At 40.0% G+C, this 24,628-nt stretch overlaps 1 protein-coding gene across 2 annotated transcripts in view; it reads right to left on the bottom strand.

Moving 5' to 3' along the window:
* Positions 1-24,628, bottom strand: part of ddb1 (damage-specific DNA binding protein 1) — a 74,273-nt gene that overhangs the window by 38,051 nt on the left and 11,594 nt on the right. For both annotated transcript variants that reach the window (XM_048606861.1, XM_048606860.1), the window contains exons 3-12: positions 15,376-15,492; positions 13,907-14,128; positions 10,370-10,484; positions 9,047-9,144; positions 6,818-6,976; positions 6,161-6,244; positions 5,087-5,203; positions 3,934-4,036; positions 2,812-2,887; positions 780-888 (exon numbers count right to left, since the gene is read on the bottom strand). In XM_048606861.1, the coding sequence (XP_048462818.1) occupies positions 780-888; positions 2,812-2,887; positions 3,934-4,036; positions 5,087-5,203; positions 6,161-6,244; positions 6,818-6,976; positions 9,047-9,144; positions 10,370-10,484; positions 13,907-14,128; positions 15,376-15,492 (1,200 nt within the window). The remainder of the gene's footprint in view (positions 1-779; positions 889-2,811; positions 2,888-3,933; positions 4,037-5,086; positions 5,204-6,160; positions 6,245-6,817; positions 6,977-9,046; positions 9,145-10,369; positions 10,485-13,906; positions 14,129-15,375; positions 15,493-24,628) is intronic.

The raw sequence follows: 24,628 nt of genomic DNA on the forward strand, positions 1-24,628 counted from the left end.
TAAGGTAAGGCAATTAATGAAGGGTCTTAGGGTAAATGGGCTTAGATAGCAATTGGCGAATTCCTGTAGTGATTGGCTTCAATGAATCACAACCATGTTACTTTGTGTTGGGTGTGATTCCAATCAGGTTTTGCCTGATCTGACGAAGGGTCATTGGAACCTGAAGTGTTAATTCTGATTTCTCTCCACAGATGCTGCCACACCTGCTGAGCCTTTCCAGCAATTTCTGTTTTTGTTTTGCCTGATCACCAATGCTATTACTCTTGCACCCTGTTGCTACACATTGGTCAAATGCTGCCTTGATGTCATGGAATCGCTCATACTTCTCTAATTCTGGTCTATGTCCACGTTTGTATTAAGGTTGATGAGGTCTATAGTTGGGCAAGATGAAGCTATCCATCAGTGAGTATATTATTGGTGGCTAAGGTACACTTGGAAGCATTATTGAACGTGCTCCCTCATTTTGTTGATCAAAGGGAGTAGGCTGATTGGGCAGTCATTGGCTGGTTTAAATTTGTCCTGCTTATAGGGCATAAATTAAGATAAGATAGAAAGAATTTCAAACCGTATGGCAGATTTATGTTTAATTATATTTATCTACTTATTAACACAATCTGTTACATGAATAACAGAACTTCAAGTACAGCCATGACAACTCTTCTTTTAGATGTCTGATACTGTCCATGCTAAATTAGAAAATGGGGGCACAGATATATAGAAATCCAAGATAAAATACATTTCCCCTCTTGACAAAAGACTATATCCAAAAACTCTCTCACCTGAATGAGCTGCTGATGAGCCACATTTCCACAATAGAAGGTCTGTTGGTCATCAACAAAGCCTGGCATTTCAGTCTCTTCTACCTCCTCCCCATTAAGCATCAACACACTACAGTAACAATATAGAACAGACAGTGAAAACTTATGCTCAATAAGATAGTCAAATTTTTCTGATTTTTTTCTTTTTCCAGTTGGCTCTCTAACCCTCAGGTTCCTGGATAGACTGCAGCTCATTTTCAGTTCAACAAGGATACCAAATCTCAAAGTTGCAGTTGGAAAGGTAGTGATTTGGATTTTGGACAGGCATATGGAGAACTCACTGCCATCCCAAGATCATGAAACAGAACATTTAACCACTGATCACACAAATTTAGATCCAATACAAGACTCCAGGAAGGACAACTTATTTTTACTAAAATTTGATCTAACTCAGCCACCACTACCTACAAGGTTCCAATTACTCTTTTAGACAGTTGTAATCCCATTTGTTCTGTTGCAAGAAATTACTTCCACAGAAATAGTTAGATAAGTGGAGGACAAAAGAGGAGCTAATCTATTTCAGTCATGTATTTTCAGCAACCAAGGAATAGCTGAAGAGTGTACTAAGTGCACAAGAATGCAGACAAAAGGGATAACTAAAAGGGCAACAATAAAATCTATTTAACTTATTAAAAACTGATTTAATTCCCATAAGGATTGATAACTTCCAAACAGACATTTGAATTCTCAATCACAGATTTGGAGGAATTGCTTACAAGTTTTCAAGCACTAAGACTTTTAATAAAATAGATTAAAGGCAATGTAACCTCAACATTGGGCAGAGGGCAACTAGTATTATATATTTCAAAAAAGGTAAGCCTTATTACTATCATAAAACAATTGATAATCCCATGTTGCATACATCATTTCAAGAATGTTCTTCACAGAACTACATTGGTTAAAACAGCACAGCCCAAATTCACTCACTGATTTCAATTGGTTCACATCTCGCTATCGCATTGGTCTGTAACATTAAGCAACAGTCGAAAGACATTTCAGGTTTCAGCTTCGTCTGGCAAGAACATGAATAATTTCTCTATCCTGGCCTTTAGATAAGTCTACTTGAGTCTTGAGAAAAATAGAGTCGATTGCTTCAACTAGAAACTGTCCTCCCTTCTGCACTCTGCCTGGTAGTTTAAAGTCAGCGTGCTCCTCTAAGTTGACTACTCTAGTTGACTTCTCTCTCAGAAGGAATGAATAGAGGCTGAAAGTCTGGCCAGTTAGTTCTGCTGCTCTTGCCTTTGTTTTAGCTATGAATATTTTGCAAATTGTTTTTGGATAGTGCCACGCTGCTGCCACCACTGACACATGCACCCTCCGCCCCAAGCCACCCAAAGTTTGTTGTTGGGTAGAAATTAAATTATATCTTCTACTTTGCATGACTCCATCTTACCTTGAATTAAAATAAACAGTCCAAAACAACAATTTTAGAAAGCCTTGCATTTGCCACAAAATAAAGACACCAACTGAGGAAAAGGAAACTCAACACGCCAATTAAGTATTTTGTTTCCTTTCATTTCTTCGTAGAATTATGGCCAATATTTAGTCTCTGAAACAGATGTGAAAAGTTACTTTTTGTCCCTATTTGTTTCTTGTTACGAATTTCCAAAATACATGCTTAGTTTAATGTTTTGTACAAAATCAAAACACACGTGACATTGAAAAATAAACTGGAGCTTGACTGATTGAATAAAAAAAAAAAACTTACTATCATTTAAATTTCTATTGGAAATTTGTGCACCAATGGTGAGCATCAATTACATTCAATAGATTAGCACTAATGAGACTAAATTAAAAGTAAATATTTGTCTCATTTTCAGTATGTAACATTGGATATCGTACCTTCCATTCCAAAATTCTTGGAAGATAAATTTGTCACTTCAGCAACTAACCACTGTCACATGTTTGACAGTATTTAAGTGTGTTAAAAATTTGAAAGCAGAAGTCACTGGGCAAAATAAGAAAGCATAACAGTTACGAAACAGCTCCTTACCGAGTTTGTCCAACAAATGAAAGGACCAACATATCATCAGTGTCACGAGTGGAATCGGAACGCAATGGCCACAGACCTAAGGACCAAATAATCAGGAAATGAAGAAAAAAACTTGCATTGTACAATGCACGTCAAAAACTTCTCCCAAATAACGAACAGAACATTAATTGTGCACACAATTTAGGCTGTTTGCTGATGCAACTGGCTGAGGGAGGATTGGAAACCAAGATTGTTCCTATATCATCCTGAAACAATATGATTAGAGCTTGCATGCCCACTGAATAGCCAAAAAACAGGTAGACCAAGCTCCAACACAACATCTAATATGACAAACAGCACTTCCAAAAATGCAACACTTCCTCTGTGACTCCTCAAGAATCAAGAAAGTATAACTGTCAAAAAATTATGCAGTCTGGAAAACAGGTGGACACAAATCCACTTTTGTTAATTTTCTCTCAAATAAATCACTACATGATATATGCAGAAAAGCTTTGGTAACTTAAACATCCATCTTCATGCATGAACCTCAGCATTAATGTATAATTTTACAACTGATAGCAGGAAATATATCATTGAATATTACCCAACTTTGGCAATGCACATTGCAAAATCTTTGAAAATTTGATTTTCAACAACGGTACTTCATCAGCTCCCAAATAATCACTAAAAGCTAACTGGATAACTAGATCTCCTCTATTTAATCAATTGAAGAACTTCCAGCAAACTGTTTTGAAGGAAAGTGCATCACATGTTGTGACAGCGAACTACTGCACCCTCAACTTTGATCCCCACGATCTGCAACACGAGTTGGTAACAGCAGGTACAGTAGTTCAGCCAAAAGATTGGCCTGAATGTACTTCAGGTAGTGGCGGAAAGTAACATTCATCATGTCCTTGATCCAGGCCAATCGTTCACAAAACAAATCTTAACAAGTAATCACAGGTATGTAACAGCACATGAAGCCACAGCCTAAACAGGATCTGCACCTTCTTTGAAGGGGAAAGAAGAATTCAAAATTATCAAACACCTCAAAATCATGTGAACGGATCGGTGACACGAAACTTGAACAGTCTCAGTTAAAATAAATGCCTTTATTTGATGGTTCATAATCTGAGTACATACCTTTAATACCAGGAAGATCAATACTAGCATGCTCATGGATCCCAATTCCATTCCGAATTATTCTTAGAGAACCTTCCTTAAATGCTCCTGAACAAGTAACCAGCTTTATTGAGAAAGATCACAGTCAGTCAGTCACATAAAACATCACTTCAGTAGCCAAGAGTTTTTAAATCATGTTGAGTGTTTCGGTACTCAAATTTGAAGTCGCTAAGATATTTGTTTTTCCATTTACTAAGGAAAAAGTGATGCATTTTAAAATTAAAATATGCTTTTCTCCCCCTCCTTACTTGGCTCTGGCGCAATCCATGCACACTTGCTGCATTTCTATATCACATAATGGCCACACTTCATATTTGAATCTGGATAGTGTGTTCGCAAGTTATTTAATCATGAACTACCGCAAATATAAACCCAATCTGGTCTTCATTGATGTCCACACATATGCATGCGTGGATCAGAAATGTAGGTTGATTTCCTCTCAGATAATTAAAATCACATTCAGCTGAGTAACCGGACACTTGAAAATAAATTTTGTTTCCACAGAAGTATGTCTTCTTGTTGTTTCCTTAAAGACTTAACTGTCTCCCTCCCTATCCCAGGGATGAGACCAATTATTGCTGCCTGCCTGCCAACCAACCCTGCTCCAGCACGACCCACATGTGCCCTTTAGCGATGAGGTCAGCTGCCTCACTGAGTAATAGCAGAGTACACATGGATTCCAGCTGCAGGAAAAATAAATTGTAGCAGAACACTGAGTTGCAAAGCAAAAGATCTTCTCAGGGCTGACTCTGTTCTAACACCATCAAGTCTCACATAGAAATTAAGTAAAACCAACCCTACATCACTAAAAAGACAACAGCTAATACAACAAAGGCAGCTTTGGACCCCATAGCTATGATGGTCCAACAACACCACCCAGGAAAATGTAGGACAGCTTTCAGGTGTTTCTGACCATCTACTCTGCCACATCCTGTGCCTTAAAAGCTTGTGAACACACCGTACCATTGGAAACAAGCAATGGCAAATTCTTACATTAATGTACATTCTTTGTAAATGCCATGCAGATCAGCTCACCTTGCCCTTAAATGATGAAATGCTTAAACACAAAATAGTTAGAGTTGTAAAGAACAGTAGTCAAAACAGTCTGCCTTACCTGGCCCTGTCCTTGTCTTTCCAGATCAACTACACACATATCCACAATAGGACCTAAATTGGTGAAAGTTTCCATGCCAGCAACATAGGACCCTTGCTCATTGCTGTCCACATTTAGCTGCAAAGACAACATTTAAACTGAATATTTTTCAATGAAGATATTTTGTCACTGTAATTTGCACGTTCATCATACTCAGAAATTATCCTGAGTAACCACAAGAATATCTTGAATTTCTACTTTTGAAATACACTAGTTAAAGAGAAACAAATGGGCTTTTGTACAATTTCAAGAAAACCGATATGTTTCGGTACTGGCTGAAGCTTCACACATGTCCAGAACAATGGGTTCTCTACAGATCTGCTCAATCTATTTTAACCTACTGCAAATCAGCGTGGCCGCTTAAAACCACAATGTTCCAGATAATAGGTGTGAAGCATTCTACAGCACCAAAATTAGTGAAAGGAATACATGGATTCCACACAATTATAACCCAATTTCAGCTGGCCCCACGGTCAGATGCCAGAGGCACAAGACCAGCCTATTTGTGAGGAAGTTAAAATCAAAGGGTCAATCATCCTAGGTCTGTATTTTATATGTCTCTGTCAAAGAGGCCGAGGAGCCAGCGAACTCAACAGGGAAAGCAAAGAGGTCAGAAATAACAAAATATCCATCAGGAGAACAGGATGTTATATTTGACAATTTAGATATAGAAAAATTAACCCAACAAACTCCAATTTATTGCACAGATTTTTATGTCCATGAATGTAACATATCGATTAGGTTATGCTTTCACACCACTCCATATAAAACAACTCCCAGATAGTGGACCAGCAATTTTGCACTAGGTCTTTCTCGTATTAGTTTTGGACCAGATACAGGGAGTATGTGAAAGCAGTGTTTTTTAATATCCTTCTTCATACAAGATGAAAAGACCACAAACTCACTACAACAAAACATCCACTAAAGCCACTGTTATTAGTCCAAAGGCATGCTTTGTCAAATTAATAAAATTATATCCATACACCAGATACACCCTGTGACAGGCTGAGAAACTAACATAGTGGAATAACCTACCTTGACAAGCTGAGAGTCTCCAAGACGAGATCCAACAAATACAACTCCATTATCCAAATATGTCAAACATTCTGCAATGGATGTCTATGAAGGACAAGTGAGATTTAACATGAAACTATTTGATTAATATACTGTGTATAGCACATTATGAAGTTATTCATTCTAACTGCATGCAATGCTTCCGATAAGAGCACTACCTGGGAAGGTCCAAGGTTTTGCATGTAGCAGCATTAGAAACCCATAAAGTTATTAGTGAGTGTTAGAGCCACCATAAAATCTGGATTGATAGTTGTGATACCACAACTGTTTCTCCCAATGCAATATACCACATAATTAGCACACGAACAAAGTTCTACTGATTTGCCTTAAAAAGATGATGAAAAATTAGCATCTGCAAACATTGGCAGATGAATGCTCAATATTTTCATAAGACATTTTTATTCACTATTTTAATGTGGTATCATATATTTTAAATGCACAAGTTTGTGCAAAATAATGTCATATAAGACCATATGATGTAGGCCATTCAGCCAATTGAATCTGCTCTGCCACTCACGAGATCACGGTCTGACAATCCCCAATACACTTGGCTTTAGTATCAAACAAAGTTACACACCTACAAAGGATCATTAAAAGGGGTAGTGTTACATTGCTGACCTCTCCCAACAGTTCTACACGGAGGTCTCTGACAGTAATGTTTCCATCCATTTGTTCTTCCCTCTCCAGTAACAGCATAAACAGACGACCTTCCATATCTCCCAGAAGGTAGCGGGAACCATTGGGATCCACACGGTTGTGGCAAACAATCGTGCTTTGCTGGCAAGAAGAGAAAACAAAAAGACAATTAGGCCTAATTCACTCAAAGTAACAACCAACACTTAAATGGCATACTCTTCCTAGATAATTCACAGATTTATTTCTACTGTAATTCAAAAGGAACCCACCTCAATTCAAGAAAAATGGTGTGAAGGAATGATATTTTGTCAGTACACGTTAATTTAATTTGTTTGAATCTAAATTCATCGTATATTTCTCTACCTTTCTACCATTCCTAGGCCTTATTGACAAATATGTTTTGACATTCCATGATTACATCAAAATTAAAAATTCCTTCTAAGAATAATCCAGTAAGTTTGCAAAGAAACTACAAGTGAGTTGAATGTCCCTACAATAAATTTTTCTACTGTCAACAAGTGTACCTCTTTACCTTTGTCACCTTTTGCATTTCTGTCATGTTGCATCAACCAAGGAAGTGACCTCAAAATCAGTGGTCATGATCTTCCAAAATTCCCTAGATTCTGGAAAGGCCCCAGTGAATTGGAAAATTGAGAATGAAATACTTCTATTTAAGAAAGGGAAACAGAAAGCAGGCAACCATAGGCCAGTTAGCCTGCTGTGTATCATACAGAAAATGAAAGAATCAATTTTTAAGGCAATAACAGCAGGGCGTTTAGAAGATCATAACCATCAGGCAGGATCATGTACAAGGGAAATCACGTTTGACTGATTTATTAGAGTTAATTGAAGAGCCAGTAGAATCAAAGCTGATCCATATTTCAAGTTAATTTATCTGCCTTGATTTTATATCTCTTCACATGTGTACTGCTGAACAAAAAAAAAATCATTTCAAGCTTTAGAATTTTCAGCTGACCAAGTCTTCAGTTGTTGTCGAGGGGAAATTCTAAACTTTCATGTTCTTTTGTGCAAAGAAATACTTCATAATTCCACCCTGAACAGCCCAGATATATAGTAATTTCACCTTTTCATTGCTGACGTTAGGGAGAGTCTGCAGATTTATAAAAGACTAATACCTTATTGAAATAACAGAAGGGACACATGAATGAGGTCCAGATAGATTTTTTTTAAGAAAGTGTTTGATGAAATACGACCATATTGAAAGCTGGTGGACAAAACTGAAGCTCATGAAACAGTCAATGTCAACCTGGAATTTAAAAAAAAATGGCTCCAAGGCAGCAAACAATGGTTTTTCAGAGGTGAGGACAGTAGATAGTACCAGTGCTACACCACCTTTTTAAACTATACGTATGATGCATTGAAAAATACAGAGCTTAATTTCAAAATTTGCAGATAAAGCCAAACTGATGATGGAACTTTATATAGAGAAATGTGAGGTAAAGTATTTTGGCATAATAGTAGGGATGGTCAATATATATTTCATTGCATGGCTCTAATGAGTGAACAAAGGGACCTGGGGGCTCCACATCCACAAACATCCTTCCCTTCCACTAGCAGCAAGTACCATCTACAAGATGCTCTGCAGTAATTCAACTAAAATTCTTAGACAGCACCTTCCAATTCCATGGTCGCTTCCATCTCAAAGGACAAGAGCAGCAGATACATAAGAACACCATCTGCAAGTTCCCCTCCAAGCCACTCACTATCCTGACTTGAAAATATATGTAGCAGCATTGTGGGTCTACCTAAAGCACATGGATTGCAGCAGTTCAAGGTGACAGTTTCACTATCATCTTCTCAACGGCAACAGGAGATGGATTAATGCTGGCCAGCCAGTGATGTCCATGTCCCATAAGATAATTTTTAAAGAAATATCAAGGTAGATTATGGGAAATCTGAAAGGGAACTTGTCGATATTGCACACTTTGATTTCTGAAAGACATTTTCTGTCACAAAGGTTGCGACACTAAAAAAAATTCATGGTGTAAGGGCTAACATTAGCATTGGTCAAGAATTGTCTGATTGCTAACTAAAGATCTAAAATGCATAAAAGTGGAAACAAGAGAGAGTCGGTGCGATAATCAAGCTACGTTCAAGCGACCGAGGAATCTCCACCTATTACTACCTAAAGTTTTCATGGTTTTCTACTATTTCACACGGAATTAGTGTCAGTCATGCTTATTTTCCTACCTTGATAGCTGGTGGTGCAATTGCGAGATACTTATCACCATTATGGTATGTAATGGATTCTTGGCCTATGATTAGCGCTCCTCCAAATGGTTCTGGAACTGAAAGCAAAACACATCTACATCAACTATTAGTATAATGCAATTAATTCTTTGCATTTGAGCTTTTACTCAATATAGTCCAGTTTCACTTAACTACTTAAGAATTACCAGAAGTTAGGCTAATGAACTTTTAAAGAAAATTATGCAGCACATTTCACAAACACACAAATGAGAAGTAGGCCAACTGGTTTCATGCATGTTCGATCATTCAATAACATCACGGCTGAGGAGTTTCAAATTTCCATTTATTTTGAATTCATTTGTGTAATGTGGGCATCACTAGATGAGCCAGCATTTATTGAACATCTCTACTTGCCCCTGAAGGTAATAAGTGGTCTTCCTGAACCCCTGGAGTTCATATTTTTTTGAATTCCCATCTACCCCCAGTAACTTCTAAATCCCTTGCCCTATAAGAACTTAACAGCCTCCACCAACTTCTGGACAGAAAGTTCCAAAGTTCCACAATCCTCAGAAATAAAATCTTATTTGTCCTAAAAAAGAAAAAAGCGCTACTAGTAGTTGAGCCGTGAATTTAAGTACATCAGCTGCGAGGGCGTCTTATTGATACTTAGCTGAACAGGGTGTTGCAAATAACTCAAGGAGAAAGTAAGTGAGAGTTAATCAGGATTGCTGATCCTGATTTCAATTTTGTGGCCTCTGCCAGAAAACCCATGAGCACCTTCAACAGTTGAGAATACAATCAAGCATTTTTGTTATGCCATTTGTGGGTAACTAGGCTCACACGTGATAATTCCTTGAAATTCTTCCTTTCTGTTTGCAGTCTATATATTTTAGCAAACAGTAACTTCAAACTTTGTGCAGCTACTCGTGTTTCTTAATGGGAGTACCTTGTGAGCATCTAGTTGATGGCTTCACAATTGCTGTACAGCCACACTCAGAAGGAACATTTCGCAACATAATTTGACCAGAATTCAACAAGGAATGATCATTTGCCTTGGGCATCTGGTGACTGCCTGCATCTTGAAACTGAAGTACAAAATTAACGACTATTTTCATAAAATGTCTCCAAAAGGTAGAAGTACAAACTCAATTGATTTATACATGTGGTGTTAACTTGGTCAGGACATATTTGTACAGTTACGTACCCTACTTATGAATTGAGGAAGATGACCAATATCTCACCTGCACTTCTTTCACCCATTAACATGCAAAGCATAAATAAAGCAGAACATCCCCAAGTGCTATTTTTAATAACAATATCAACCTGCAATAACCATTGATGCCTCAGCCTCAACATTTTCTTGTTTCCAGGGTCCCTTGTTAAATTCTTTCTCTCGTAAGGATACTTCATAGGTCTTCACGTGACGACCCTGGGGATCCTAAAAGACAAAAGTACAGAAGGTTTGGAATAGAATCTTAAAATATATCAATAAGATGACAAGTTCCCGATGGTGGTCACAGTCAGAAAGAAACCAAGTGAAAGCAAAGCAGCCTCAAAAAAATAAAAAAAAAAGAGGGAAAAAGGAAAATAGGAGGTTGCTCATCTGCATATTACTGAAGTGAGTTATGAAAACTTAGATGTCTCAGGATGATGTCACCTGCATGCTTCATTAATTATGCATAGCATCTGCGAACAGTCTCCAAGGAGAGTGGGAATCTCAGCACAAAAAAAAGCCGAGCCTGCGAGGTTGGAACCAAATAGGTGAGAATGTTGTCTCCCCCTTTCTATTTTACAATAGAATACTGGACCAATAAAAAACTATAAAAAGGAGTAAACACAAGTTATTGGATTTTCTTAACCAATTTTACGCTGGTCAAGAAGTCTGGTTCAAGTATCAACGTCATGTACAGCAGAGAATATACGAAAAGTAAAGCTCTACTCACTCTACTTTGTCAGTATACCTTCAATCTCAGCACAGCACTTCCAACTGTACCGAAGACATTTTCTCCCCACCATTTCCCACCTTGTATATCTTTCAGAAAGACCGCCAATTCGTGTTAAACAAAGGGCATTTCTATACATATAAGACAACATACTAAGCACATGGAAAACACACAATGTCAGGGACGAGACAAAACAAAACAAATGAGGAAGGTGAACAGTCACCAGGGAAAATAGAATAGTAAATATATTATACTAATATAATATACATGGGTTATAATAAATTAAAAACCAGAATCATGATCAGAATAAGGCCATAATGATTAACTCCTTTGCTTCAGTATTCATCAGGGAAACCATTCTAGTGCACATAATATTAGATGACAAGAAATGAAGTAACTGCAATTAGAACAAAAACTGAAATAAACTAAACTAATCAAGCTTAACAGGATAAAAGCCCCAGTTGAGATTAGTCACATTTCAGAGTAATTTATGGAAAAGATATCAGAGGCATTATGATGCACTTAATAATTCATTAGAGAATGATATTTATTAGAAGACTAGTGGATAGCAAATATTATACCTATAATTTAAGGAAGGAGACAGAACATGCCCAGGGAACCACAGACCAATCAGCTTAACGTTCATGGTCAAGAAACAAAACGTTGTTCAACTAAACAGGAGAACATCTAAGCTCAAATCTTCATAGTGGCAGTGATGAATGGATTGTCACTGCATGCAAGATCCATTGGCTGAAATGGTGCAGCACATTTATTCTGGAATTGCAGGTCCCAGCTGTCAGAGAAATACATGCCATCCATTGGGAAACTCAAAGCAAAGTAGAATCCACGGAAAACAAGTCACTCCCCCGTTGTACAGCCCTAGCTGCTGTGTGGGAAGTTTGAAGGTCTAGTTTTGAAAGATTAAAAGTATTGAAAAAGTGAGTAAGTAGAGCGAGTCGTGAATAGAAGATGTGGAGCTTGAGCCAGGCTGAGTCAGACAGGGGTTTTTACCAAGGTGTCAGCTCTGGCTTTGTTCTGTCTAACATCCTGCGTAACTATTCAGGCAAGTATTGCAGAACTGTCCAAAATCTCCAACGTTAAGTCAAAGTTGGAAACATTAGCAGAGGGTCCAGGGCAGCAGGGGAATTGCCTATCAGAAGTTTAAACTTAGAGGGCAATTCCTACTTAAGTCCACGCATCAGGATGTCAGACAGTCTATTTACAGTCACATATCCAGTCTCAGACAATATGGTGACTAGAAGACGGGGTCTTCTAAAATATAACAAATTGACATGAATTTTGGAAGGCAATGTCTTGCTTGCCCAACTTTATTAAATTTTGTGAAGAGATAAGAGTGTAAATAAGTTGCAGCAACCTATCTAGACTTTCATTAGGCATTTGACGAGGTATCATACAACAGACTAATGGATAAGGTTGAAGAATGTGTAGGGCAAGAGTTTCATACCAAGGAGGATGCAGCAAATTACATAATATCTGTAATAAACTTTAGAAGTGGATGTATAAATGGCAGATCAGTTGGAACATGGATAAAAAGGGAGATATTACATTTTGGCAAGAAAAATAAGAGGGTTACATACTACTGAGAAATTAAAAACCCAGATTGGGTGGAGGTAGCATAGGTGCACAAATCACTAAAATTAGCAGCACAGGTTAAGCAGACCTTTCAAAACATAAATCAAGTACCAGAGGAACAAAATTGAAAAGTTGTGTTAAAACTTGCAGCAAATCTTAGGCTATTTTGGTTTACTACAGAGAATTCCAGTCATTGTATTATAAAAAAAGACTTAAGAATTACACCAGAAATATGGAGGCAAATCTACCAATGAAGAATCAGTGCTGGATCTTTCTTCCATCTCAAAAACTAGAACGCCAAGGGACAATCAAAATCTTTAAAATTATTGAAGCTTTTGATATATCAAACACAGGGAAAGAAAACCAAATCCTAAATGCCATCAATACGAAATAATCAAACAGTAAAGTAAGTAAGAGATCAAAAGACTTTTTAGCCTAGAGTGGTGAGTACTTGGGACCATAGAGCGAGTGGTAGAAGTGAATTGCATTGATTCATTACGAGGTGGCTACAAGCATAAAAAAGGAACTGATTGAAGGTCACACAGAGATACAAAATCTCGGAAAAGGATTAATGGAAGATAAAAGCTGGAATGAACTAGTTGGATAGGACAGTGTTGCTTATTTTGTATGTTACTTATTTATTATTAGGAAGAGTCAGTTTAAGACCAGCATTTCTGTCCATCCCCACAGCCCTTCAGCAAGTGTTCATGAGCTTCTTCTCCAACTGAATGTTTCCTCTAAAGCTGTGCAAGTCACTGTCCCAATGCTCATACACAGTGAACGGCCTGCCCATGCAGTTCACACTGTTAACTTCTGTTTCAGACATTGCAGCTAGACCCTGGCGGCTCACACAAGAAAAGAAAAATTATCGGCAAAACGACCTTGATAGACTTGTTTGGCCACTTCAGTAGAGTCAACCACATTGACATGGATCTGAAGTCACATGTCAGCCAGACCTGGTAAGAACTGTAGATTGCAATCACTGAAGAATGTTAGTCAACCAGATCGGTATTTATGACAATTCAGCAGTTTTGTTATCAATATTAATGGCACTAGCTTTTAGTCCAGATTTATTAAGGAAATTTAAATTTTTCCAGCTGTCAAGGTAAGATTTGAACTCATGACTCTGGATTACTATTCCTGTAACATTCACGTTCTGCTCAAATGCTTCTTTTATTAGAAGCTTTCCTATATCTTGCATTTAAAATCTGCCATATCTGAATGTGTTTCTGTCGTGTTGATCCTATTTTTTGGAATAGAAGTAAACGTCTGATGTCTGACCACCACACGTATTGGTCACCTCCCACAAACTCTTGACCCTTACCTGATAGACAAAGCAAATTGTTGGGACCTGACAGCCATACAAGAATTTCACATCAATTACATGAAGTTCTTCCAGCCGGATATTGAATGCCTTTAGCTCTTTGTTGTCTCTATCCAATGGAATCACTTTAAAGAGCCCATCATACAGCCTGAGACCTATCATGCGACACTCAGGGTCCACAATGCCTATGATTCCAGTCTCAGAGGGACGGCCTATACGATCCTGAAAGGAACAAACAGTTAGTCACATAATCTGTAGAATGACCACAAGGTTTTTGGGAGTAGACATACAATTGAAGAGGACGATCAATACTAAATACACAGCGGAAGCTGGAGACACTCAGCAGGTCTAGAATTATCTGTGGAGAAACAGAGTTAATGTGGATTGTGGTGCGCCCAACTTTACTTGCTCACCAGAGGATTGTAATCTCTAAACAGAATCAGAAGAGTCTACAGACGGTGATGCAAAAATTTTCCATTTTGGGTCTTTATTTTGATTTTAAAACTAGGCTTCAGTATCTCAAATCATAGAAATGGTCTGCAGCAAACTCTGGCCTTCCCAGTTTCTAGTTTGTTTGTAGGCAGCCAGGAATCAAAAGAAAGAGAAAACTCTTCTTGAATTTTAGTTTACTGTTATCTAATATGCACTCATCCAATCCTCCTTTATTTAAAATGCCAATAGAATATGTACTTCACTCAACTGTGATAAAGTTGTAACTGCCAACCAGACTTACTAAATAGCTTAAAAAAGGGATCACTGACATGCCATGGATTTTAAAATGTGTAATTCTCCCTGAAGTGGAAGAAAATAGTAGTATCCAACGTATTACACTGCAATATAAATAGCCTTCATCGCATGAGTACAGTTTGCTAATTTTCCACCAAGCGTTCCTAACTCATTTATTAAGTTTTAATGGCATCAAACTGACTACTTAATTTTATAATAATACGCTGACAAATACATTTCAATAAAGCACATTTAAGTACGTGTTCGTGAAATCATCTCAGGACTAGAATACCAAGATTGTGCGCCATGGATTTATCATGAAAAATTAAGGCTGACGCGTCTATCTAATTAGTGTCAAGTGATTTGGGCATCGCAAATCCAAACAGTAACGCCTCAGTTTTGTTGCACACAGCTGAAAAAAGTTAACTCAAACAGATAATCAAGTAATATAAGCGCAGTCCAGAACTCCCTGTTGGCACTTGAGTATCATTATTGTCATGTAGAAGTTGACCTGTATTTGCTGATGTTACAGAAGACAGCAAATGGTGCAGCACCAGGATATGGAATTAAATACACACTGCTTTACTGACATTAGCACACATCCGATCAGTCCATGCAAATCCTGCATCAACTTTAAATGCTGAAACGAATCCTAATCTCACTAAAAGATTGAGGTTATTTTATTACTCCAAATAACTCCAATTTATCATGTAATTTAAAGATTCAGAAATAAAATCTTTTACCTGTACATTTCCATGAGCTCGTGTGATGATATCGATGTTTTCCCCATTCTGTTTGTACTCCAGAATACAGGCATTATATTTTGCAGTCAGAATGAAAAGCAAGTCCTTGCCTTCTCCCTGTTGAATACAGGCATGAAATGCTCAACCATGGATAAAACTCCCATTAAGGATTCTTCAGCCTCATCACAAAAATAGTATCTATTTTTAGTTAATCTGAAGTTTTCTAGCAACAAATCACAGGACAGGAAGACATATTGAAGTTCCTTCCATTAACTACAGTTGGTTCTGATATAACGTAATGGTTCCATTCTCATGTGATCTCGTGTTAAGAAAATCATACAATAGACGTGCCATTTAAACTAATGGGGCCAGAAGTGTGTTATAGCCAATACAGCTAAGGAAAGTTCATGTTCTGCAAATAGCGGTCTAAATTTTTCAATCACGTTAAAGCCATTTCATGTTGAAGAAACATGCATTATAGCAGAACTGACTGCATTGAAAACAACAGATATCCTTCATGCTATGATATGAAGGAAGCAGAAAGTTTATTAAAACAAAAGCCAGATGCTATTTAAACTTTTGTATGGTAGTTAAAACTGCTAAGAGATGTGTTGCTGAAGCTTCAAATTGCAGTCATCTGGGCAAGAATACCAAATTTCAAACAATCATAATAGTTTAAAATCACAGGAGAAAAGGGGTACTAATTAGTTGGCAAGTTGACTGATTGGATGAGGTATTGCCTTGAAGGAAATAATGAGCATTTTAGGCCTTCCACGCTCCCAGGTAACTCAAAGTAAAACACAAACATATTCAATTAGCTTGGAGGGAAGGGGTTCAGATGTATATGCTGTTTACAGCAAGCAGAAAAAAAGTGATAGAACAGCACTTGTGGAACAATTGAGTGCATTAATAGTTACATTAAAAATGAATTTAAGGTAATCAGCCAAGTTTGTGTGCGCTCATTTATGCTTATTTGAAGTGCTGTACATTCATACACAGGGACATGTTCTTCATAAACAACAGGAATATGTTCAAGGCTTGCACCCTCCTTTTCCCCCATTTCACTAGATTTCTGGGAACCCATTGTTCTCTTTTGCTTTTTCCATGGCAGTGCCTTGGCCAATCAGATTAAACTTGCCAAACAATCAGCAATCTTTTCTCCTCAGCATAAATTGCTGCGATTGCTTAAAACTTGGTATACTTGTATTGGTCCTGCCGAGTGCAAGATGCAAAAGCTTTAGCAGTATCTTTCTTTTCAGCATTAAATTATTGTGCTTGATCAAATAAATAAAAAGGAGGAAGGAAACGAGTCCACAGGCAAAGTTGTTCATACAGCTTATAAACATGTATGTCCACCTATTTCGCAACTCATCAAGGCCTGGTGTTGTGTGTATGGATTGAAGGCAAACAAACACATCCTTATTTGTTTTGAAAGCCTTTAATTACTCAGTACTTTTGCTTCCAAATACAATTCTACCAAATTGATTTGAGAATTTATTTCTTCAAATTTCTACCCTGGAGATCCCCAGAGTTTATTAAGTAGTTCTATGCAGACATGAGGAATGGATGAAAGGGCACATTGATGCAGGCATTTAACAACACCTAGAAGAGCAAGTGAAAGGAAGACCACGGGCCAGGAAGTCGTCAAAATCTAGAGGAGCAAATGAGAAAAGGACCAAAGGCAGAGCTAGATTCATTGTAGCTAATTGAGAAATTCTGTTTCTTTGTTTTGTCTCCAATTTAAAGCAAATAATATGAAATTAGGGTCTCCACTTGCAAAAATATGAGCTCTGGGTTTTGGAACTCGAGCAACATGTGAAGCCACTGTGGTGCGTCTCCAAAGCTATGTGGATAACTCATTTAACAAACTGGTCATGCCACAGATTAAGATCAGGCAGATTGCATGAGTGTGCACACAGATGCAAAACCATTCTGGTAGTTCAGGAGACTCCCAAGTCTATCTCAAGTTTATCTATTGAGCAAGATGGCGCCCAAGTGTGGCGACTCTTTGCACACTGTCCCCAGCAGATCGTCTCCTTGCATCTATTATAATCACTCTCCTCCTTTAAATCTCAATTCTACATTGTCACAATGTTCCCTTAAATCTGTTTTCAGGTATGGCAATCTTTCAACCTTCAGAAAGGACCAAAACCCCGGCTTGACTGGGTTTGACCCAACGAAGACCAGGAACCCCTGGAGCACTTGACTGCGTGAACTGACACTGGAATTGGCAACTACGACAACAAAAACACCAGCCACTTACTAGCTTCTCAAAGGCCCAACCCAAACAACGATCAGTAAGCTGACAACCATTGCCCTACCCGACCTTGTGGGAGTCCTGACATCGTGGCTCAGCGAGACCGAAAAGACGACCCTACGGAGCACCGGAAGCCACAACTAGTGTCCAGGACCCCAACAGACGCACCCAAGTACCTTTTGGAATAGCAGACTACCCACACCAACTCCTGCCGACAAGCAGCCACTTACTGGCCCGCAGGTGAGACTGAAACAATGCTGTTTCATGGTTCCCGCCTCCCCAAAATATTCCTGACAAATGTACAAGCTACTGAAAACAAGCTGGACAAACTTAAAGCGAGACTTGCCTTCCAAAGGGAATTGAGAGCCTGCTGTGCGCTCGGTTTTACAGAAAAATGGTTCACTCCTGCTTTACCCGACTGTGCCATACCTGTCCATCAAGTTGTCTTTAGACAAAGCAAGGGGCGAAGGCATCTGCCTCTTACATCAAGATCGCCTGGTGGTCGGACGTGACGACTCTGGTGAGTTACTGCTCCCCGGACCTAGAATATCTAACACTGAAGTGCCATCCATACTACCTGCTGTAGGTGCTCACTTCTGCTATCCTCAGCAGATTACATCCCATCCTGTGCAATTACATCAGGGGAAGACTGCACTTATAGCATACTCAGTTATAAACAGCCTTGAGATGGAACACCCTGAGGCCTTGTTCATCATAACCGATGACTTCAACCAGACCAACCCACGAGTGTGCTACCAAGATACCATCAACACGTCGCCTGTTCCAAGAGAGGCACAAACACCCTTAACCATTGCTACACAACCCAAAGATGCCTTTTGCTCAAACCTCTATCCACATTTTGGAAAAATCAGATCATAAGGCTGTGCTCCTTGTGGCTTAGAGCAGAAAATGAAGTGTGAGGATCCGGTACAGAAAGTCATACAGTGCTGGTCTGAGGTAATGGATGAGATGCTGTATGACTGCTGGGAGTCAGTGGACTGGTCCATATTCACAAACTCAGCAACGAAGCTAAGTTAACATGCCACTACTGTCACTGACTTTTTGTGTAGGTGTGTAGAGGACTTCGTGCCTAAGGAGTTAACCCAAATGTTCCCCAACCCAAAACCATGGATGAACTGCGAGATCCACTCCCTACTGAAGTCCAGGTCTGAGATGTTCAAGTTGAGTGACCCTGACCTATACAGGAAATCTAGGTATGACTTTTGCAAAGCCATTGGGGACGCCAAGAAACAATATCAGACTAAGCTACAGTCCCAGATTAACTATACAAACACACGTCGATTGTGCGAAGGTTTACACTATATAACAGGCTACAAAGTGAAGTCCAGTAGAATTGCTGGCAACCATACATCCCTCCCTGATAAGCTCATTACATTCTATGCTCATTTTGAACAGAAGGTCAGTGAAAAATGTTTCTGCCCTGACAGACTCCGATGCACCAGTACCCAGTCACTGCTGCAGATATCAGATCAGCTTTCTTGACAGTGAAAGCAACTGGCCTGGATTGAGTCCCGAGCTATGCACCAAGATCCTGTGTGGACCAGATGGCAGGAGTATTTGCAGACATCTTTAACCTCTCCTTACTCTGATCTGGAGGTTCCCACCTGCTTCAAGAAGACCACTATCATCCCAGTAAAGGGAACAAAAACAAAAAAAAAAACAGTCAGCATGCCTTAATGACTACTGCCCAATGGCTCAGACATCCATCATTATGAAAAGCTTCACGAGGTTAGTCATGGCACACATCAGCTCCAGCCTCTCAGATTGCCTTGGTCCACTAAAATTTGGCTACGCTTGCAACAGGTCCACGGCAGATGCTATTTGGCCCTACACTCATCCCGAGAAAATCTGGATAACAAGAATGCTTATTTCAGACTTCTAACTTAAGCTCTGCCTTCAACACCATAATTCCAACCAAACTCATCTGCGAACTCACGACAGCAAGGACTCTGCTCCACCCTCTGCAACCAGATCCTCAACTTCTTGACCACAATCAGTAAGGATAGGCAACAACACCTCTTCCACAATAATCCTCAACAATGGTTTCCCACAAGGCTGTGTACTCGGCCCCTTACTATATTCCTTAGAAAGTCAGAAGTCACACAGCACCAGGTTATAGTCCAACAGGTTTATTTGAAATCACAAGCTTCTGGAGGATAGCCACTTCATCAGATGAAGTGAGAGAGAAGAACACAGAATTTCTGGGGAGAGGGAGATCAAGGGCAGAGAGATCAAAAAGACCATACAAATGGTGAGAGTGGAGTGCCAAATAATAAGTCCCTGCAGTGATCCAAAGTGTTAGACAATGTGAGTGAAGTATCAACAGCTGAATAACAAACAAAGGGATGACCTATAATCCAAGTGAGGCAGACAGATAATTACAAAAAATTGTGGTACTGGAGACAAACCAACTGACTGGAATAACAAGATTCATATGCCAACAGCCAAACCAAAGTCATAAGTAATCCAAAACCGTATAAACCCATTAAAAGGTAGAAAGATCATAACAATTTATCCAGGTGGTGGTGACAGGAGAGTCAGGAAGATTTTACAGATACAGAACAGTGCTGTGAGGTCACATATAGTGCAACAATACAGTGGACCAGCTACGAGACACTGCCAAGTAGACGAGGCAATGGAACTACACCACCCACATGAACACCAAGAACAAGAAACTGGAGAAACTTGGCATCACCACCAGAAGTAACCAAGCCTCCCCTGGTACCATGGTTGAAACTGGTACCACCACAGGGAAATCCATCGTCAACTTGTTTGACCACACCCTTCAACCGGATGACAGAGTTCTCAGCCAAGGACTCAATTTCTGCCCTACTACCAAAACAGACCCCACTGATCTGGCCGCAGACACAGCGGAATTCATCAGGCAGTTGAGGCTCCGCAAATTCTTCCACAAACCTCAAGGTGTCAGCAGCGAGCCCAATGAGACAACCAACGAACCGGAACAGTCGACAGAGATCAACAGTGCAGTGGCCAAAGGAGAGAGTGTTGAATTGGACCCCTCCAGAAGGCCGCTGCCCAAGGCGCGACATGTGCGCTCAAGCCATCAAGAGGTGCGTTAATGCCAGATATATCAGCTGCGCTCACAAGATAGCGCAGAACATGACCCAAGCTCAACGCAACGCCATCCATGCTCTCAAGACCAATCATAACATTGTCAAACCAGCAAAGGAGGAGCCATTGTCATACAGACTACTGCAAAGAAGCACACCGACAATTAAACAACCACAAACACTACAGATAACTGCCTGCCAATCTGACCAAACAACACACCCGTCAACTGAACAGACAAGTTCGAGCAACACCTTTGATCCAAACCTGCAGGGTATCCTATGCACTCTCATCCCGCATAGGAGACTTCTACTGCCTTCCGAGGATACATAAAGCCAACACACTTGGATGCCCCATTGTATCAGGCAACAGGACTCAGAGAACCTCTTTGGCTATGTCAAGGGCATCTTGAAACCCATTGTACAGGGAACCCCTAGCTTCTGTCGCGACACTACGGATTTCTTAGAAACTCAGCACCCACAGACCAGCCAAACCAGGAACATTCCTCGTCACAATTGATGTTTCGACACCCTACACCAGCATACCCCACAATGACCGCATTGTTGCCACAGCCTCAGTAATCAATACCAACAACTGCCAATTTCCAGATGCCATCCTACAACTCATCCTTGACCATAATGTCTTCACCTTCGACAACCAGTTCTTTACCCAAACACACAGAACAGCCATGGGGACCAAATCTGCACTCCAAAATGCCAACATTTTCATGCACAAGTTCGAGCAACACTTCTTTGCTGCACAGTACCTCCGACCAACGTTATACACCAGATACATTAACATTTTCTTACTTTAGATTCATGGCGAGGAATCACTGAAATGATTACATAGTGATATTAACAAGTTTCATCCCACCAGACTTACCGTGGACTACTCTTCAGAATCAGTCTCATTCTTGGACACACGCATCTCCATCAAGGACAAGCACCTCAGTACCTCACTCTACCACAAGCCCACAGATCACCTCACAATGCTGCACTTCTCTAGTTTCCGTCCTAAACATCTGAAAGAAGCCATCCCTTATGGACAAACCCTGTGCATAGACTGGATCTGCTCAGGTGAGGAGGAACGCGAAGAACACCTGAAGATTTTGGAGAACACCTTCATAAGAACGGGACATGATGTTCAACTCATTGATCACCAGTTCCGACATGCCACAGCGAAATACCGCAACAACCTCCTCAGAAGACAGATACAGGATATGACCGACAGAATACCCTTTGTTGTCCGTACTTCTCCAGAGCAGAGAGACGATGTCATGTCCTTTGCAGCCTTCAACATGTCATCGACGATGACAAGCATCTTGCCAAGATCAACCCTACGTCTCCACTTCTCGCCTTTAAACAACCACCAAACCTTAAACAGAGCATCGTTCACAGCAAACTACCCAGTCTTCAGGGCAACATTAACCACAACCTTGCCACGGCAACCTCTGCAAGGCATGTCAGACCATCCACACGGATACTACCATTACACGTGGGAATACCACCCACCATGGGCATGGTAGATATTCATGTGACTTAGCCAATGTTGTCTACCTCATACACTGCAGGCAAGGATGCCCCGAGACATGGTATATTGGCGAAACCATACAAATGGAGACAATGAATGAATGGACACCGCGCAACAATCGCCAGACAGGAATGTTCCCTCCCAGTCAGGGAGTACTTCAGCGGTCAATGAATTCAGCCTCTGATCTTCGGGTAAGTGTTCTCCAAGGCAGGCTTTGAAATACACAACAACGCAGAATCGCGAAGCAGAAACTGATAGCCAAGTTCCATACGCATGAAGACAGCCTCAACTGTGATCTTGGGTTTATGTCACGCAACATGTGACCCCACCACACTTTAGTATCTGTAAAATCTTCCTTACTGTCCTGTTTTGTCACCATCACCTGGATAAATTGATACGATTTCCCTACTTGAATTAGTTTGTACAGTTTTGGATTACTTATGACTTTAGTTAGACCCTTGGCATGCGAATCTTATAGTGATCATGTTATTCCCGTCAGTTTGTTTGCCTCCAGCACCACCTTATTTTTAATTTTCTGTAAATATCTTTCTGCCTCATTTTCAGATTACAGGTTTTCCCTATGTTTGTTTGTTATTCAGCTGTCGACACTTCATTCACATTGTCTAACACTTTGGATCACCGGCAGGGACTTATTTGGCACTCCACTCACACCATTTGTATGGTCTTTTGATCTTCTACCCTTGATCTCCCTCTGCCCATAAGCGTGTTGTGTGCTTCTCTCACTTCAATTGACAAAGGGGCTATGCTCTGAAAGCTTGTGATTTCAAATAAATCTGTTGAACTATAACCTGGTGTTGTGTGACTTCTGACCTTGTCCACCCCAGGCCAATACTGGCACCTCCACATCATATATTGCTTATACACTCAAATTCTGTGGTCAAATTCTGCTCTAACTCCATTCACAAGTTTGCTGATGACACCACCGTAATTAGTTGGATCTCAGACAATGAGGACACAGAACAGGAAAGGCAGAGAGCTTAGTGGCACAGTGTAAAGACAACAATCTCTCCCTCAGTGTCAGCAAATCAAAGGAGCTGGTCATCAAATTCAGAAAGTGGAGTGGAGGACACGCCCCTGTCTGTAACAAAGGTGCTGAGGTGGAGATGGTGGAGAGCTTCAAATCCTAGGAATAAAGTTTACCAACAATCTGTCCTGGTCCATTCACATCCAGGCTATGATTAAGAAAGCATACCAACACCTCCAGTTCCTCAGAAAGTGAAGGCAACTTGACACATCCACAATGATTTTTACCAATTTATACAGATGCACTATAGAAAGCATCCTATCCAGATGCGTCACAGCTTGGAATGGCAACTGGTCTACCCAAGACCGCAAAAAACTGTAGAGTTGTGAATGCAGCCCAGTCCAACGCGCAAACTAGCCTTCCATCCACTGACTCCATCTATTCTCTTGCTGCCTCAGGAAAGCGACCAACATAATCAATGACCACTCCCATCTTAGTTATACGCTCTTCCATTGGGCAGAAGATACCAAAGCTTGTAAAAAAATGTACCAACAGATTCAAGAACAGCTTTTTCCCCCGCTATTAGACTTTTGAACAGACCTCTCATTAAAGTTAATCTTTCTCTGCACCTTCTCTGTAGCTGTAACACTATATTCTACATTCTGTTCCATTATCCTGGTGCACTTAAGTATAGTTTGACTTGCCTGGATAGCACGCAAACCAGTATTTTTCTTCTCTCAATACTTGACAAAAATAAATCAAATCACTCAAACGATTTTTAATTTCCAATACTGGTGAAGGCAATGGTTCAGGGGAATGTAGCAAGAACTAAGCTTGTGGCACTAGAGGTGGCTCAGCTGCACAGGTTTTTTTTGGGGGGTTGTGGCAATATAGAGTGAATACCAATAGTGGTTGGCAAATTGATAGTAAGGGAAACAAACAAGCATTTCTGTGCCAGATACCTCCCTGGTTCCAGGGTCAAGGATATCAGTGAGGCTATAAGACACTCTTCAGGCAGGCCAAAGTCAGAGGTTGTGGCTCCCATCGACACCAATGACAGAGGTAGAAAGAGGAATGAGGTCCTGCAAATAGAATTTAGGGAACTAGGTAAGAAACTCAAAAGCAAGACCTTGAAGGCAGTAATCTCATGTCTGCTCCCTACACCATGTGCTAGTGAGTACTGAGACTTAAGTTTATGAAAATTAATATGTAGATGGAAAAAACTGCCATGGGATACAGGGCTTTAGATTTCTAGGGCATTGGGACCGGTTCTGGACAGGTGCAAATCACACAAGGAAGATGAGACACGTTCATCAGATTGGGACTTTATCCTTGTATGAAGATTTGCCAGTCCAGTTGGAGTGTTTAATCACCTTCTCAGGGAATGGGAG

The sequence above is a fragment of the Rhincodon typus genome, chromosome 17 (assembly GCF_021869965.1).
Source record: "Rhincodon typus isolate 14 chromosome 17, sRhiTyp1.1, whole genome shotgun sequence".
Classification (NCBI taxonomy): domain Eukaryota; kingdom Metazoa; phylum Chordata; class Chondrichthyes; order Orectolobiformes; family Rhincodontidae; genus Rhincodon; species Rhincodon typus.